The sequence below is a fragment of the Panulirus ornatus genome, chromosome 40, assembly GCF_036320965.1.
Source record: "Panulirus ornatus isolate Po-2019 chromosome 40, ASM3632096v1, whole genome shotgun sequence".
In the NCBI taxonomy this organism is placed as follows: domain Eukaryota; kingdom Metazoa; phylum Arthropoda; class Malacostraca; order Decapoda; family Palinuridae; genus Panulirus; species Panulirus ornatus.
Genome location: NC_092263.1, coordinates 13,080,821 through 13,096,593, shown reverse-complemented (window position 1 = coordinate 13,096,593; position 15,773 = coordinate 13,080,821). Strand labels below are relative to the sequence as shown.

The 15,773-nt window shown below is 35.9% G+C and overlaps 1 protein-coding gene across 2 annotated transcripts; it reads left to right on the top strand.

Annotated features, from left to right (window-relative positions):
* Positions 1–582: 582 nt before the first annotated feature.
* Positions 583–14,145, top strand: Dnaaf4 (Dynein axonemal assembly factor 4). 2 transcript variants are annotated; one of them, XM_071685629.1, is made up of 9 exons: positions 583–655; positions 2,158–2,457; positions 4,615–4,846; positions 6,364–6,516; positions 7,084–7,226; positions 8,398–8,625; positions 8,907–8,995; positions 10,056–10,209; positions 12,131–14,145. In XM_071685629.1, the coding sequence occupies exons 2-9, from the start codon at positions 2,335–2,337 to the stop codon at positions 12,407–12,409; spliced, it is 1,401 nt and encodes a 466-aa protein (XP_071541730.1). In that variant the 5' UTR covers positions 583–655; positions 2,158–2,334; the 3' UTR covers positions 12,410–14,145. The 2 variants fall into 2 exon arrangements, with proteins under 2 accessions (XP_071541730.1, XP_071541729.1); XM_071685628.1 differs by lacking the exon at positions 583–655 and having other exon boundaries at positions 2,186–2,457; positions 8,386–8,625; positions 12,131–13,055.
* Positions 14,146–15,773: the final 1,628 nt, after the last annotated feature.

The following is a 15,773-nucleotide window of genomic DNA, read 5'->3' as shown; positions in this document are numbered from 1 at the left end:
ACTATTGAACTTCATACTAATTTACTAAGTCAATAAGACACACCGGTTTATAGGGAATTATACAGATGGGAACATTACGTTATAGTTTAGGGAATCTTGAATTATTTACATAAAAGAACAATAATATGAATATTTAGGCAAGTCCAATAAGGTATTAATGATTCACTGAACAGTTAGTGGTTGGACTATGTTCTTCAACTGTTCTAGGCTCCATGTAAAAAAATTGTAAAGGGGAACGTCTGATTCATTTGATATAATAGCCCTCCACTTGAGGCAAATCTTATAGAATATCAAGAAATGATATTCTAATAAGGAAAGAGAGATAATATGATGTTACATAATACAGATTTTGGTATATAAAATCCATGTAAAAAAAATTGTAAAGGGGAACGTTTGATTCATTTGATAAATCCCTACACTTAACACAAATCTTATAGAATATCAAGGAATGATATTCTGATAAGGAAAGAGAGATAATATGACCTTACATAATACAGATCTTGGCATATAACATACATCTGAAAAATCCTGAAAATTTATACTAACGGCATGTAATATGTGACGTCACTGGTTGCTCTGGCAACAGTAAACAACAATATGGAGACAGGTGAATTGGCCAGAATGCTCGTTACTCTCCAGATGTCTACATTTTCCAGTGAGTCAGAGTTTCATTCAGTAACATTACGTATAGTGATAGAGTATCTATAGCTTCAAGATTCCCCTGTATTAGTAATAACATCATCAACTCAGCCATTACAGAGGAAAACTATGTGAAATGAATGGTTAGGATTCCATTAAGGATCATGTGCATTGTTTAATACTTCGAAAATGTCTTCGCACATGTTACCCCAGTTGGATTTTGGTGTTTACTAACCGAGTGTTCAGTTGTTCAATGACGTGTACTGAGTGAGGTGTACTAATTAGGTGTTTTACTCTTTGTGAGAAAGGAATAATGAGAACAGACTTGACGACACATCAGACCACGACCAGGTGTTGCGCCAATTTGGTCAAGGTCGTGTTGCTAGATTCACTGCAACTTCCATTTATTGTCCAGGACTAACTGGTTTACCTCAGAGGGAATTGGTATTAATGTATGGTGACTTCCACTAATGTTTGATGAATTCTACTTTGATTAATGTCTTAGAGATTATTACTGATTATTAGCACTTAAGAAAATCGGAGAGAGGTTACCTTCTTTGTACAGTAGATATGTTTGTGCTCTTATTCTGTTTAGCTTAACAAAGAAGATCAGTGCTTGGAAGATGAGGGGAGCTTTAGTGTCAGGATATGAAATGACAAGAATAATCTGACTTAAATAGGTTGGGTAATACTTACAGAAGCCCGAAAATCAATTAATATTATCTTATTTGTGAGGGTACAGGTATACAGCCACTCCTGAAAATTAGTAAAATTCTCTCTCTCCAAGACCTTCATGTGCCCTTATGTAATTGGTGTTACATTGTCAATCATTTACCTTCGATATTTTGTGGTAAAACTGATTTTATCATTGTTAAGTACCCTCTTTTCCACATAAGAGTTCATCTTATGTTTTACAATATCCCTAGAGGATTATTTTCTAAGCTGTTTTGATAATGTATCAAAGATATTACAAATGTTTTAAAGTTCCTTTTAGGTTTAAAAAGCGTTAGACTAATGTCTTCCACAGTAATGAAGCAGCATCAGAAACAAGCATAATGTCAGGAAATTAGTATAAAACGTTTTGTCAATAGAGTTGAACTTTCCACCCTGAAAATGAACTAAATGTAAGTTGATACCCAAACAAAACAGTGTTCCTTTCTCTTGGATATACAGATCACCATTATTCCATTAGTGACAAAGATAAAGCAATGTTTCATATGGGCCATATGGCTCATCATCACATGTATTACATAACTATTCATGCACCATAATTCAGAGGAAAGTAATTAGTTTTCTTATATCTCAGTTTACAGTATATGATGTCTTTTATGGTAAACAATTCTTTCTGCTGATATATTTTCTGTAGATGTTATTGATTTACAAATTCTTTCGATGCTGAGCCCTATTTTCCCTTTTCTGATGTATCATCTTTGGATAGATAGAATATAAGAAATAGTTTATGTCATGAGCCATCATTTCATAGGATAATTGATAGTTATAATATGTTTTTGTTACCAGATGTTCCTGCAATTATCCTGGCATTTGGGTAAAGCTGCCGGTAATGCCCGGCAGACTTTGACAACCACGCTCAACGGACCATATCAGCTGTAGCTTCCAATCTAGCACCTTTGTCTTATTTCTTTTTTTTTCGATTTATAAAGTGCTGCAGTAGAAAGTTTCTTTTAGTCTGCAAAGATGCCTATTCATGTCTCAGACTACACTTGGCATCAGACCAATGAAAAGATTATGTTGTCTCTTGACCTCCATCAAACGAGTCCTAAGAATGTGGATATTGTGACCACCAATTCCTACCTTAAGGTATGTAATAGCTCTTGAAACATTATTTTATAGCAAGAAAATTATTCCAAGACTAATGAGTATTTGTACCTAATTTTTGTTATGGCAACAATTTTTTTATTTATATAACCTTTAAGTAGAATTAATTATATATAACCACATGACCCCATTTTATTTGGCTCCAGCTTAGGTACAATCAAAAACAGAGAAAGAATGTGCTCTTTTGGAGCAAGAAGTTTGTCAGGGAGTATGTGCTCGCTTTCATCAACTGACAACAATGCAGACTCGCCAATGATTTTTCATTTCACAGGCCCTGTCATGCCTAAGATGTAACCTCCATTCTGAAGACACTCAACACTTCCACTTTAACCTTTACATTCTGGGTGAATTGCAGTGATTTCTTCAAATTTTGTGTTCCCCATGATATAATGAAATATCATGTACAAACAATTGAGCTAACATGATATAACTTATATGGCTGTAGTGTGGTGTAGTGCCAAAACTAACATGTAAATTCCCTAGTGGAGGATTGATTGAAGAAATTGAAGAATACTTGGGAAGTAGGATGGCAGCTGAGCTTTAAGAATACATTCGACAATACCTCCTATCACTGTTTATTAAACAAATACATGTAAAATTAAGGGGTCTGTACAAAAAAGTGAGCTAATATACCTTACTGGTATATAGCTGTGGTTTAGTGTTGAAGCTAAAATGTATAGAGAGGAAGGAAAGGGGGCTAAACCTCCAAATACATATTCACTAAATGGCTTTTTTATGTTTAATGTTTACTTAATTGCAAAGATATTTACAAATTAACACATTACACACATTTATGTATGTTTTCATATGTTTACATTTGTATGTGCACTTCAGAATTGTTTGAGAGAATGGAAGTGTTTGAAGAAAGCGCTGTTAGTGAGCAAGGTGACCATAAGCAGCAATTCATATGTCAGGATATTGTTGAATGTAATTCACCAAAAGCCCGTGAACATTGGCACTCACAGGATCACCTAATTACCTATTAGCAACCAACCCTGCTGAATGGTAAAGAAAATCCATACCTCCCACATGAACCCAATCCTCATAATGAAGTGGCTTAAATTCAAACTAGCTACATTTCTTTTCATGAAGAACACACACAGACTTACACATGAATCATTACTAGAAAACCTGCCACAAGCCTGCCACACCTCTAAATGGGACTTAGATGAAATCCACCTGAGAGCATCTGTTGACCCACTCTTCACTCCCACTGACAATGGAACTTCATTGTAGAGCTAAAGTCATTTATAATGGCTGACATGGCACAGACAAATGCATGCCTAAGTCATGGCAGTCTTAGGTCAAAGGTAAGAAATGTGAGAACGAGAAAAGAAATTTAGCAGGGATAAATTTGAGTTTCTAAAGTGTTTGTAGATCCAGCTTTTATATTGTGAAAGCTTGTAGGAGGAGGGAATGACAGGAGATGAAAGAGAAAGAATTCCATATTTTCCACTTTTGGAGGAAAGGAGATGGTAACATACTGATGATCCGCAGGACCTTGTATATATTAGTATATACTGTATATATGTCTGATTACCTATTTTTACTGTATGGGGAGGGAGTTTTACAATCATGAGGCTCCATCTCTTGAACTTTCTTTGTCATACAACTTATTCAGTTTTTGCATGCTGTCTGCATTTACCAATGGTGTGGGTAATGATGTAAAGAAGGGAATGATGGTGCAGTGGTATGAATTCTGGTCTTCCAGGGAAGAATGATTAATTACTGGAGGGATTGATGATACAGTTGGAATGATTGTGTGATAGATGGGTTGATCCAACTATGTAGTTATGCTGCTGTAAAGAAACACATTGTAGTAGATGATATGAAGATAAGATTATATTGGTGGTGTAGAGGGATTGATGGTGTAATGGAAGAGTTGTTTGTGGTGGGGAGTGAATGTGTAGTTGCAGTGATAGTAGTGTGGGGAGAGTGATTGAGCTGTTGAGAAAGTTATGGTACAAGTTTTGAAGGATACTCCTTTCGAGAGGTGATCGTGCATTTGGAAGAATCATTAAGTTAAAGTTATTTTGTAGGAAAGGAACTGATTTGTCACTCGAGTTCAGGGAAAATTGATAATGGATGTAAAGAATCCGGTTTAGTTTGTAACTTTTTCAGAGTATATTTTCTTTCCAGGTGAGTTTTCTGCCGTATATATTTGAAGCATTTTTGTGCCACTTGATTAATGTAGACCAAAGCACTGCTCGTATCTTGAAAGGTCGAATTGAATTCAGTTTATCAAAGAAGATTCACATGCACTGGAATAATCTTTCCCTCAAGTTGAGTCGAGATGAGATGCAGATCAAGAGGCAAGAAGCTATTAAAGATGTAGAAGAACAAGAGAAACAGAAAGAACAGAAAAAGAGAGGTAAGAGTTCAGGTGAATGAAAGGCACAGTTTTTCCACCCTCCAGAAAATTGTCTGCACTGTCCGACAATGAGAAAGGCCTTATACCCTTGATCAGGAAAAACTGTCATTATTATCTATATCATCCTGCAAGATTTTCTTGCTTGTACATCTTTTGGAATGCAAAGATATCCTGATGAAAGTTGAAATGTTGAGAGTCCCACTGTTATGTACATAAGTCAACAGTTTGACTATGTTGTTATAGTGCATCTTATCCCAATCTCACTTATTAGTAACTTAATACTATGTTGTTATAGTGCATCTTAACCCAATCTCACTTATTAGTAACTTAATACCCTTATGTATATTACAATCTTTAATAATTTAAGGGTCCCCAAGCTCCATTTTTTGGTAGATGGTTTGTATGAGGGTTGGGGAGCCATTTTGTACATTTATGGGACATAAGACATTCTTTGCATTTTAGCATATATCCTTTTTTGAACAAGAAACTTGGTTACAAAGCTATAAAGCAAACCAAGGACTGTCTCAGGTTAGCGATCAGCAAATCCATATCAACATATTTGTCATCTTTGCCTGTTACCACTTCTCCATCTTCTCTCTTGATTGATTATCCCATTTGTTTTCTTGTCCTCCTCACAGTACTCATCTCCTTCCATAACATTTCCGTATTTTCCATGAAGTTTGATGATACTCAAATGTCCTGCTGATGATGTGATTCTTGAGTTTCTGGATTGAAAGTATTGTATGTCTTACCATGAGGTCTTTTCTCCTATTTAGTTTCACCTAATTGATAGTCTCTTCTTTTTTTGTGTAATAGTTAACATATGAGGGACAAGAGCCTGGTCAGAGGAGTTGATAGCTCACACCATGTATGCAAACTGATTTTGGTTAATGCAGTCTAAAGTTTCCTTTGTTCACTGTTACTCCCAAAAGTTTATATTTAATCAAGGACAATCTTATCATGTAATCCATTCCTTGGTTTTCTTCATCTGAAAAGTTGCTGTCTGTCACTTTTATACAATGGTCTTGAGATGGTATGCAGTCCTGTGTTATTTTTTGCAGCATACTTGGATATGTAGAAATTACTTCATGTAATGTTCTCTCCAATTAGAGGATGTGAAGGGTTGCAAGCTGACATATCCTTGCATTGCACTCTATAAGCTCAAATGGGTTTCTCGTACTCTAGATTAAGTTTTGCATTTTAGAATTTTGCATGTCATCCTTCCTTAGTGCAGAAATCTGATTTACACTCTTTTAAAAAAAGATTTCAATTTTTGTGTTTGAATAGAAGTACAAAACAAGCTCACAAGCAGACAGTAACACCTGGGACTCTATGGCATAAGGTTCTCTGAATTTCAACTTCTGCATGAAAAATGATTTTAAAATACTTTTAACTAATATGCAGTTCATACGTATGTGTATAAGTGTAGAAATTTTAAGTTTTATATTACAGTTTTTTTTCTCATTTCTAAGGTTATGGTTTATAACAATCACTGACCTACTTTTTTTCTTTATTAGAGGAACGTAATCAGCGTGAAAGATTTGCTGTGGCGCAACAGATTTTAGAGAATGACAAAACCCGAGAGGAACGAAGCAAGATGATTGAAAGAGAAAAAGAAGAATTCCTTAATCAACCAATTGAAAAGAACCTTCAGAATGAACAAGTGTCAGGCAAGTGTAACTGTGGCTTTGAGTTTAAATATGGTTTGTTGTACAGCTGAAAGATCTGCTCTAATGATTCAAGGAGAATGTGAAATACACTGCTACAGAAAATATGAGTAACACTGAATATTCACATTCCTAATCTCATGAAACTGTGATTTAATAAAACTTAATTGTAATGTTTTGATCAGTGTTGGATGAATTTCTTAAAAGTATTGGAATCTTGATATATTTCTTTCATGGATGAATTTCTTATTCATTGATATTTGAATCTTGGTACATTTCTTTCCTGAAATATGTATGATGACTACAATTTGTATGTTAAACATGTACTTGCAAAAAGTGTCAACAGCAACTCAGTGAGTGCCAACTTATCTCTATGGACTATATCTTGGCACCTCCATATCCATTCCTTCTGCACACTTGCCTTTTTTCCCTCCCATTGCATTCTCGATTATTAAGCAGTATTATATAATGAAAAGGTAAGAGAGTCAGTCTGTCTTGTGCTGTCCTCTTCCCAGGCAAGAGAGGATCAGTCTGAGGTGATTAATTTTCTTACATGTTCCTTCTTTACAGAATGCTCAGTTAACTTGGATCCACGCCGTCGGATGAGCAGTACGTGCTCAGAAGACTCCCAAACTATTGCTCAGGAGATAGATTATGATGGTGATGGTGAGGATAGTATCTACTATTCATCTACAGAGAATCTTCACCATGTGGTAAATTGTACAAAATACTGTTTCATTATGATGCTGTACCCCCTTTTCTTGAATAGCAAAGGTGTAGGATTCTCTTCCTTTCATCTTTCCCTCTTTCTGTAACCTTTTTACTTATAAGAGTCAGGCCTACAAACACCTGAGGAGCTCCAATTAATTTCTTGGTTCTTTTTTTGAGCTCTTTTTTCTTTTTTTCTTGAGATGGTCATGGTTAGGGCATGTTTTTCCAGTGCCATGTCGGCCACTATAAGAAAAAATGTATATATTTCACCAAAGGCCAAAAGTTTAAAGACGCATAACTTAAGAGTCTTAAAACTTTAATGGAGATGAATTTGTAAGTTTTCATTTCTTTGTAATCACTGAAGTGTGTAAATGATATTTAGTTTGATTATCCATGAAGGGGAGATTAACTGCAGCATTCACTGAAAGTTAAAATTTGCTGTGTTGATGGTGATATGAAAAATGGTAGGTTGGAATGAAGATAATTGTTTACAAAATTTTAATGTGTAGGTGTTCCTTAAGAATGAAATTTGATACATTGGAAAATATTTTAAAAAGCAAGCAGGTTAGAATTTTGATGTAATTAGTGAGAGGAAACAATAATCACTACTTTTTATGAGTATACTCTTCAGTATTACAGATTCAAATTATTTGGGACCTAGAGGTTCTCAGAAAGTTCATATAGAGTATGATTCTGTATCAGTTGTATTTAGTATAGTAAAAATTGCAGGAAGCAGTTTTCAGCAAAAGAGTTACTCTATCATTCTCATACACTCACTGTGAAATTTTTGCTGATTAAGTATTTCTTCTTGATACTCTTTATGTTCTTTAATCAGTTTCATCTGCTGAATGCTAAGCAGATACCAAATATGGACAATGCTAATGCTACCCACCCCATCATGCATTGCTTGTCACTCATATACATGCTTAACAGCCCCATTTTTTCTAATTTACTCTAATGATTTAAGTGGTGAACTATATACAAGAGAATTATTCTGTTTTATTTGTGTATTTTAACTATAGCAAATTTTACTCCATTACTGTGCTTCGTAATACGTAGTAGTAAATGCCATGTTTTTTATATCTTTGTATTTGCTATGTTCTTTCATTTTATGTTTTCACTTGCTACACCATCACTGTTTTTCATTTCTTTTGATATAAGAAAAAATTTCAGAATGGAAAAATGAAGATTGACAAAATGGAGAACTCAGCTCGAAAGCAGCGAAAGTCCAGCTCAATTCGCAAGGCAGCTCTCAAGGATAAAGATGCCAGAAAGAAAGAAGAGAGGAGAAAAATTAAAACAGTGCCACCTGTACGACAAAATGGCTGTATTAAAGTAAAATATACACCTAGAGTCTTTCCAACGCCAAGCCGAGAATCAACACAAGCAGAAGAACAGCAAGTGAGAACTGTACTTTATTGCAGTGTGATGATAGCAAGAACATTGGCTGTACATTAATGAGAAGTTAATAGGCACAATGCCCAGTTTTCCTGGTAATTAATGAACATTTCAGAATACTCATCTTATGGGTTATATTCAGCTTTCATTGCATCATAAGTCACCCTTTATGCTGATGTGTGAGGCTGAGGTAGGAGTTTTGTTAAGTTTGCTAAATAGGCACTCCTGTTTACTTGCATAGTACAAGATACCTGTTAACATTTTGGTCTTTCATCTGTTTGCAGTGGCTCACCCTTCAGTCAAAAAATGCTTCATTTGTTGCTAAGGATAGTAACTTAGAATGCAATGAAGAGTACTACAAGGAGAAAGCAATGTAAGTTTTCCTTACTTACTAAGAATTGCATGAACTGAATCAGGTTTGGACTTGTTACAGAGCTTTTTTGGAAATATGTATGATTGCTTGTTTGACAAAGATATTGTTTTTCATCCTGTGAGAGTTTTCTTCTGTAATGCAGTATAGCTATACTTTTAATTTTGCATCTAACTGTGATATTAGAGGATGATTTAAACATCTCTTAGCATGCAGGATGGTATCCTTTTGGGCAAGAAGAATTATTTGGGGAAAGGGCTTTATTATGACAGAATAAGCAGCCCCAAGGGTGATTTCCACAAATTCTACTCTTTCATCTATGTTGGGAGTTCTAACATCCCTTGGCTGAGATAAACTTATCTTGATTATTATACTTTGTCACTGTCTCCCACGGAATGTCTTCTCTGCAGGATGCCTTCCTCATGAGTGGAAAGAGTCACTTCAGTGTAGAGTTTTGATATGACAAATTGGCCAACTGTGATTCTGCAGAGGTTTGCAAAACCATTCTACCTCTCTAGCTTCAGGATTAGATAGAAGCCTCTTTGAGATTCTCTGATAGTATTATCTGTGCGCTGTTTTGCTCAGTCATTTGAAATTTTATTGCTTTATGACAAATGATGAGGGCTAGTGCCTCAAAACCTGTCACATGAAAGGGTCTATTGACTCATTAAGCAAAGAAAAATTCCCTGACAGACTGGCCACCTCAAACACCCACCATGGACAGTCAACAGGCAGTGAGCCAAATCAGAACCAAAGAAACTCTTCTCATACAAATGCCCTCTTGTGGAGAGTTGGTACTAATCATGTCATGTTAGCTTGGCTAACTGCTCTACTTCTTCCCAAAGTTGTTAGCTTGTTCAGCCATCTCCTCAGTATAACTTGTCCATTGTGGCTCACTGAACTTGCTGGAAGAACACACTACTGATAACATTAAGTTTGAGAATTTTCTGCTCACTTTCTGGTTCTTAATTGATAGAGGACTAATATTGATTTTGTAAAGATTGAAATTGGTGTCTCTTTTGTATCTTTTTTTTTTTTTCAAGATTTCCATTGTATATTTCAGATCGCTCTTTGGCAATGGGGATTACCAAGGATGTGTCAACGCATGCACAGAGGCACTAAAACTTAACCCTGGTGTGCCTTCATTCTACAGCAACCGAGCAGCTGCTAATTTAGCACTTAATAACTTACATCACACTATCAGTGATAGCTCAAAGGTTAGAAATCAGTGAATTGTATGCATGATAAGTGTGGTGAAAGGTTAATAACCCAGTTTTAGTTTCAAGGAAGTGAGTATTATCATTTTCTTAAAGTACTTTCTCTCCAGACTTAATCCATTGTTACAATTGTTTTTCAAGACATGCTTAATATACTTTAATTCCTAACACATTTATCTGTTTGCCTGAGATCCTCATTTGCTTTATTTTTATTCATATGCATCGTCGATTTTACTATTATATTCGGAACTAGTATACATTCTACACCATTCACACTTCGTTTACCAGTATTTTCTGGCAGATTCATCTTCCTCTAAACTGTTTTTGTCCACAATCAACTTCCCTAAATTTTGATTCATTCATGATCTTTTACACTTTCCACACTAAGTGTATGCAATGCCACACACTTCAACACATAGTAATGCACTTGAAACACCTCTGCATCACTTCAACTTCACATTGTACTGTTTCGGATTTTCTCAAATTTTCATCCAAAGTCTTGAGGAATTTAGGCTTCACACATTCATTCTTAAACTTGTCGTCTTTTGCAGCTGAAATTTTTTCATACGCATTTTCTTGTCTCCATGGTTGTTTAATTTGTTTATGGATGGGGTTGTTAGGGAGGTGAATGCAAGAGTTTTGGAAAGAGGGGCAAGTATGAAGTCTGTTGGGGATGAGAGAGCTTGGGAAGTGAGTCAGTTGTTGTTCGCTGATGATACAGCGTTGGTGGCTGATTCATGTGAGAAACTGCAGAAGCTGGTGACTGAGTTTGGTAAAGTGTGTGAGAGAAGAAAGTTAAGAGTAAATGTGAATAAGAGCAAGGTAATTAGGTACAGTAGGGTTGAGGGTCAAGTCAATTGGGAGGTAAGTTTGAATGGAGAAAAACTGGAGGAAGTAAAGTGTTTTAGATATCTGGGAGTGGATCTGGCAGCGGATGGAACCATGGAAGCGGAAGTGAATCATAGGGTGGGGAAGGGGGCGACAATCCTGGGAGCCTTGAAGAATGTGTGGAAGTCGAGAACATTATCTCAGAAAGCAAAAATGGGTATGTTTGAAGGGATAGTGGTTCCAACAATGTTGTATGGTTGCGAGGCGTGGGCTATGGATAGAGTTGTGCGCAGGAGGATGGATGTGCTGGAAATGAGATGTTTGAGGACAATGTGTGGTGTGAGGTGGTTTGATCAAGTAAGTAACGTAAGGGTAAGAGAGATGTGTGGAAATAAAAAGAGCGTGGTTGAGAGAGCAGAAGAGGGTGTTTTGAAATGGTTTGGGCACATGGAGAGAATGAGTGAGGAAAGATTGACCAAGAGGATATATGTGTCGGAGGTGGAGGGAACGAGGAGATGTGGGAGACCAAATTGGAGGTGGAAAGATGGAGTGAAAAAGATTTTGTGTGATCGGGGCCTGAACATGCAGGAGGGTGAAAGGAGGGCAAGGAATAGAGTGAATTGGATCGCTGTGGTATATTGGGGTTGACGTGCTGTCAATGGATTGAATCAGGGCATGTGAAGCGTCTGGGGTAAACCATAGAAAGCTGTGTAGGTATGTATATTTGCGTGTGTGGACGTATGTATATTCATGTATATGGGGGTGGGTTGGGCCATTTCTTTCGTCTGTTTCCTTGCGCTACCTCGCAAACGCGGGAGACAGCGACAAAGCAAAAAAAGAAAAAATTTTCTTGTCCTGTACCTTCTGCAGTAGAAGGATAACAAACATATTGCTTCAAAGGCTTGTTCCCTGTGATATCGAAAAGAATCATATCAGGTATGAGGATAAGGGATTTTCATAAAATCTGGTGGAAATTGTTTGGTTTGCTTTATGTACAACTCTTTGGGATTTTTAATTTATACCATAGTAATTACATATACGTCAAAAGGACTAGAAACTTTGGATAAGCCTGTCTTACTTCATTTCTTTACAGGCTCTTGAGTTATTAACTCCAGCCAGTGAAGATAATAGTAAATCACGCCTCCTTTGTCATATTCGACGGGGCACAGCATTTGTTCATCTTGGACTTTTCTCTGAGGGTTTAGCTGACTACCAGATGGCCCTTCAGCTCAGTCCAGAGAGCAAGAATCTGAAAAAAGATGTCGAAAGGATACAATCTATGATGATGACTTCAACGGATTCAGGAGATTCAAATGATGACGACAGTGGATGTGATGATGATGGTGAAATCACTGCTAATGGTAACTTGTGAAGGCTTCAGTAGTCCTTTAGTGCTTCTTCCATGATATTTTTTGTAAACTGACCTTCCTGTATAAAGGTGATAAGTACTGCAATAGTTTTTGAAAAATAGTTTGATACTAGCACTTATTTTTCTTTTATTACTGTTTACAGCAAACATAACATAGTTGAAGATTCCCTACCTCAAAGGCTTTATATCAGTGAAGGAACAGATTTACCTTTATAATATTGTCCATTAAGTCTTTTAATTCTGAATGTATATAGTGACAATGCTTAACTTGGTAGTTGGCAGGTGGACCTCGGTCATCCATGCAAGCTTTATTTTGACAGTACAGTATTATATAATCTATGTATTAATGCAAACCTCATCACTCTTTAAACTTTTTTTTTTTGCCAACTTGCAGGTATTGAGTTTAGGATCCCTTCTCTCCAGAACCAATACCCACAAATCATGAATGTTTTTATGCACTTGATCTGATATGTGTAAATGAGAATAGAGTTATGATAATACATTATGATGTAAAGAAGCCATAGAAATCAAATAACATATTCTTCTGTTTGGTGGCCAGATCAGTGTGGAGAATTGTGCTGCAAATATTTTGAATGTTTTTATAGAGGTCTTCAACTTTTGTAGTATAAAGACAGGATATAATTGATATATTTGGTTAAGATCTTGCTACTATAAATTGCTTTGAATTTAGGTAAAGGTGACATGATATAGATAAACTTATCGGTAGGAATGATTCACATTTTCAGTAGAAGCTTATATTTTTATGCTGTTTAAAATTTTTATGCTCGAACAATGAAATTTGATGAAATGACTCATTGCATTTTGACACCAAAATGATTTGAAAATTTTCACCTTAATGCCTTATTTTTTTGTTTCAACAAATTCCTTACTTTGTGAGAATGGAAATGATTATCATGACATCCTGCAGCATTACAGCTGCAATGGATGTGAGTGGATGCGACATAATGAATTCTTCTCTGCCTTTTTTCCTGATGCTACCTAACTGATGTGGGAAATGGCGCACAAGTATGAAAAAAGACGGAAAGAAATGCTGTAGCATTGCTACAGTAGAACTTATATTAGTAATATTAAGGTGGGTCATTTTTATATCAATACAGTAATTACTGGGACAGAACTGTTACAGAATATAGGATGTATGAACATACATGAAGAAACCTTGGAGCAGTGTGCAAGGCTTAACTGTGGACTCAGGTTTTTGTCCATTATCTGTAACGTCTTGAGACTGGCTGTGTACATATAAGGGATTTGATTGTTCCTGATAATACTTCATGAAAACAGGAAAGGCAGATCGCTATAAAAAATGATTTATATGGAAAAGGAGAAATATGTAATGTGATGTTGAAATTACATGAGATGTATGATTTCCAGTAATGTCCAAGTATTTTACAGATATAATCATGAATGTTCAGCAAAGGGACATCTAAACGATCAGCAGTGTTGATTGTGAATTACTTGCTTAGGAAATCAGAGTGGATGGTTTTCAGTGAAAGATTTACTTGTGATGATTTCCTTTGTAAGAGTACTGCCTCTTGAAAAGTCTATGCTCAATGTGTATTTGTACAGCATGGAATTTTTAGTGGTATCTAGAAATAACACTAATGTTATGTATGAAGTTTCTGATGGCATCCATTTCAGTTACTCTCATCAAGCTGAGCCTTCTTTTTTAATTAATTTGTACCTGTTGGCTTACTTTTCATGTAAATAAAAAGAAATTAATGAATTAATGGGTGACTGCATTCAGTCAATTCTTTTTAATATCTCAGAAGTAGTGCCAAAGCTTAGCAGCTGTCCCAAGATAGCTACAGTGCCCAGTTATGTTCTGTATAACCCTGTGCCATTATTCTACTTATTGCATAAAAGTACATTTGGTATATGCTTTAGCAAACTCCTATTGTCCACTACATATATCTAGTAACTGCTCAGGTAGTTATAAGGTTGTGATTGAAGGAGTTTGATGCTCATTACCAGCCAAATTTTCCAGATATTGATAATCAGTGCATTCATGTAACAACCAAGGAGAGGTATTACTTAATAGTAGTACACTGATTTACTGTGGATTCTCAAAGCACAATAGTAATCATTGCTGATATTATCAAGCAACCTAAAGTTGACTCGAAGATTCTTGTTTATGTGTGTATCTCCTTATCTTGTGCTAAAGGTTTTTAGATCTAAGAATGAATCAATTTTTTTCAATAAAATTTCAGTCTTTACTACATCATATATATAGTTGTCAGCAGAGGAGACTTTTATCATATAGAATATGATACAAAAATCTTTCCTACAGAGTCAGAAGGTCTATATCTTACCAGGGTGATCCTTTTAGATGTTATTATTTTGTACCTTTTGATATGTTTGAATATTATTTCAAATGTTTAATCGGCCATCAAATACCTTAAACAAATTAGCATAGAAAAAGTAGGAGTATGTGGCATTTATCTTATATACAGACAGTATTTTCAACTCTTAAGAACTAATCTCTGCACAACATGCTCAGTAAATAGGTTCTGAGTCAGTGATCCATGTCTGTACCTAAATGGGATGTTTTAGATATTCCTAGTAACCTTCTCTTGGAGGTGCTTTACTTGGACTGCTGCTATCTGTTGACTTCCTGACAGTGAAAGGGCTCTATTTAGGCTAATACCATCTATTTGTTGCTGTTTTGGGAGTGTCAGGATTTTTTTTTCTTTTTATAAATCATTTGGCTAACTGTTGGAATTAAGTCATTAGCAGTGATGAAGGGGTCCATTGAATGTAAACATTTCCTTGTAGTATGTCAAGTTGAAACTCGCACAGAGGTCCGAACAGTAGTTCACCAGTTCTTTATTGGCTGGGCTTGGAAATGAGCATAAGGTTCAGAACCCATTTGATTGATGGTTGGTTAGACCCCCTCAGGTATCATGAAACCAAGTGGATCCAAGTATTAAAATAATTACCCACCCAGCATTATTGAGGTATATTACTGTGGAGTGCAGGTTCCATTGTAACTCTCACATATCTGACATACTGCCAGCTTACCACTGTAGAATGACATGATATGACCACTTTGAATATATCTGCAAAAAATGTTATATTTTATTCTGGTTTGAATGTCTCGTGTTTACTGCAAACACTTAGTTTCTTTGCTGTAGCTCATCTTTTCAGTGAGAGGTTGTATTGAATTGTTATGGCAGGGATGGTATCACCATCCTTGCTGTATCATTACCATCACTCCATGCTGCTTAGCTGATGCTTTATTTTTTAAGGGTTTCATGTCATATTGGTGAACACTGTCACTGAATGGCTTCACCATTTTTGAAGGTCAGACTTTTCTAGCTGTGATTGCATTAATAGTTTCCCTTAAAGTTGA

Excerpts from the sequence above, each read along its gene's own strand:
- Dnaaf4 (XM_071685628.1), top strand. The coding sequence starts at position 2,335 with ATGCCTATTCATGTCTCAGACTACACTTGGCATCAGACCAATGAAAAG. Across the intron at positions 2,458-4,614 it reads CCACCAATTCCTACCTTAAG|GTGAGTTTTCTGCCGTATAT; the intron begins GTATGTAATAGC and ends TTTTCTTTCCAG. Across the intron at positions 8,626-8,906 it reads CACAAGCAGAAGAACAGCAA|TGGCTCACCCTTCAGTCAAA; the intron begins GTGAGAACTGTA and ends ATCTGTTTGCAG.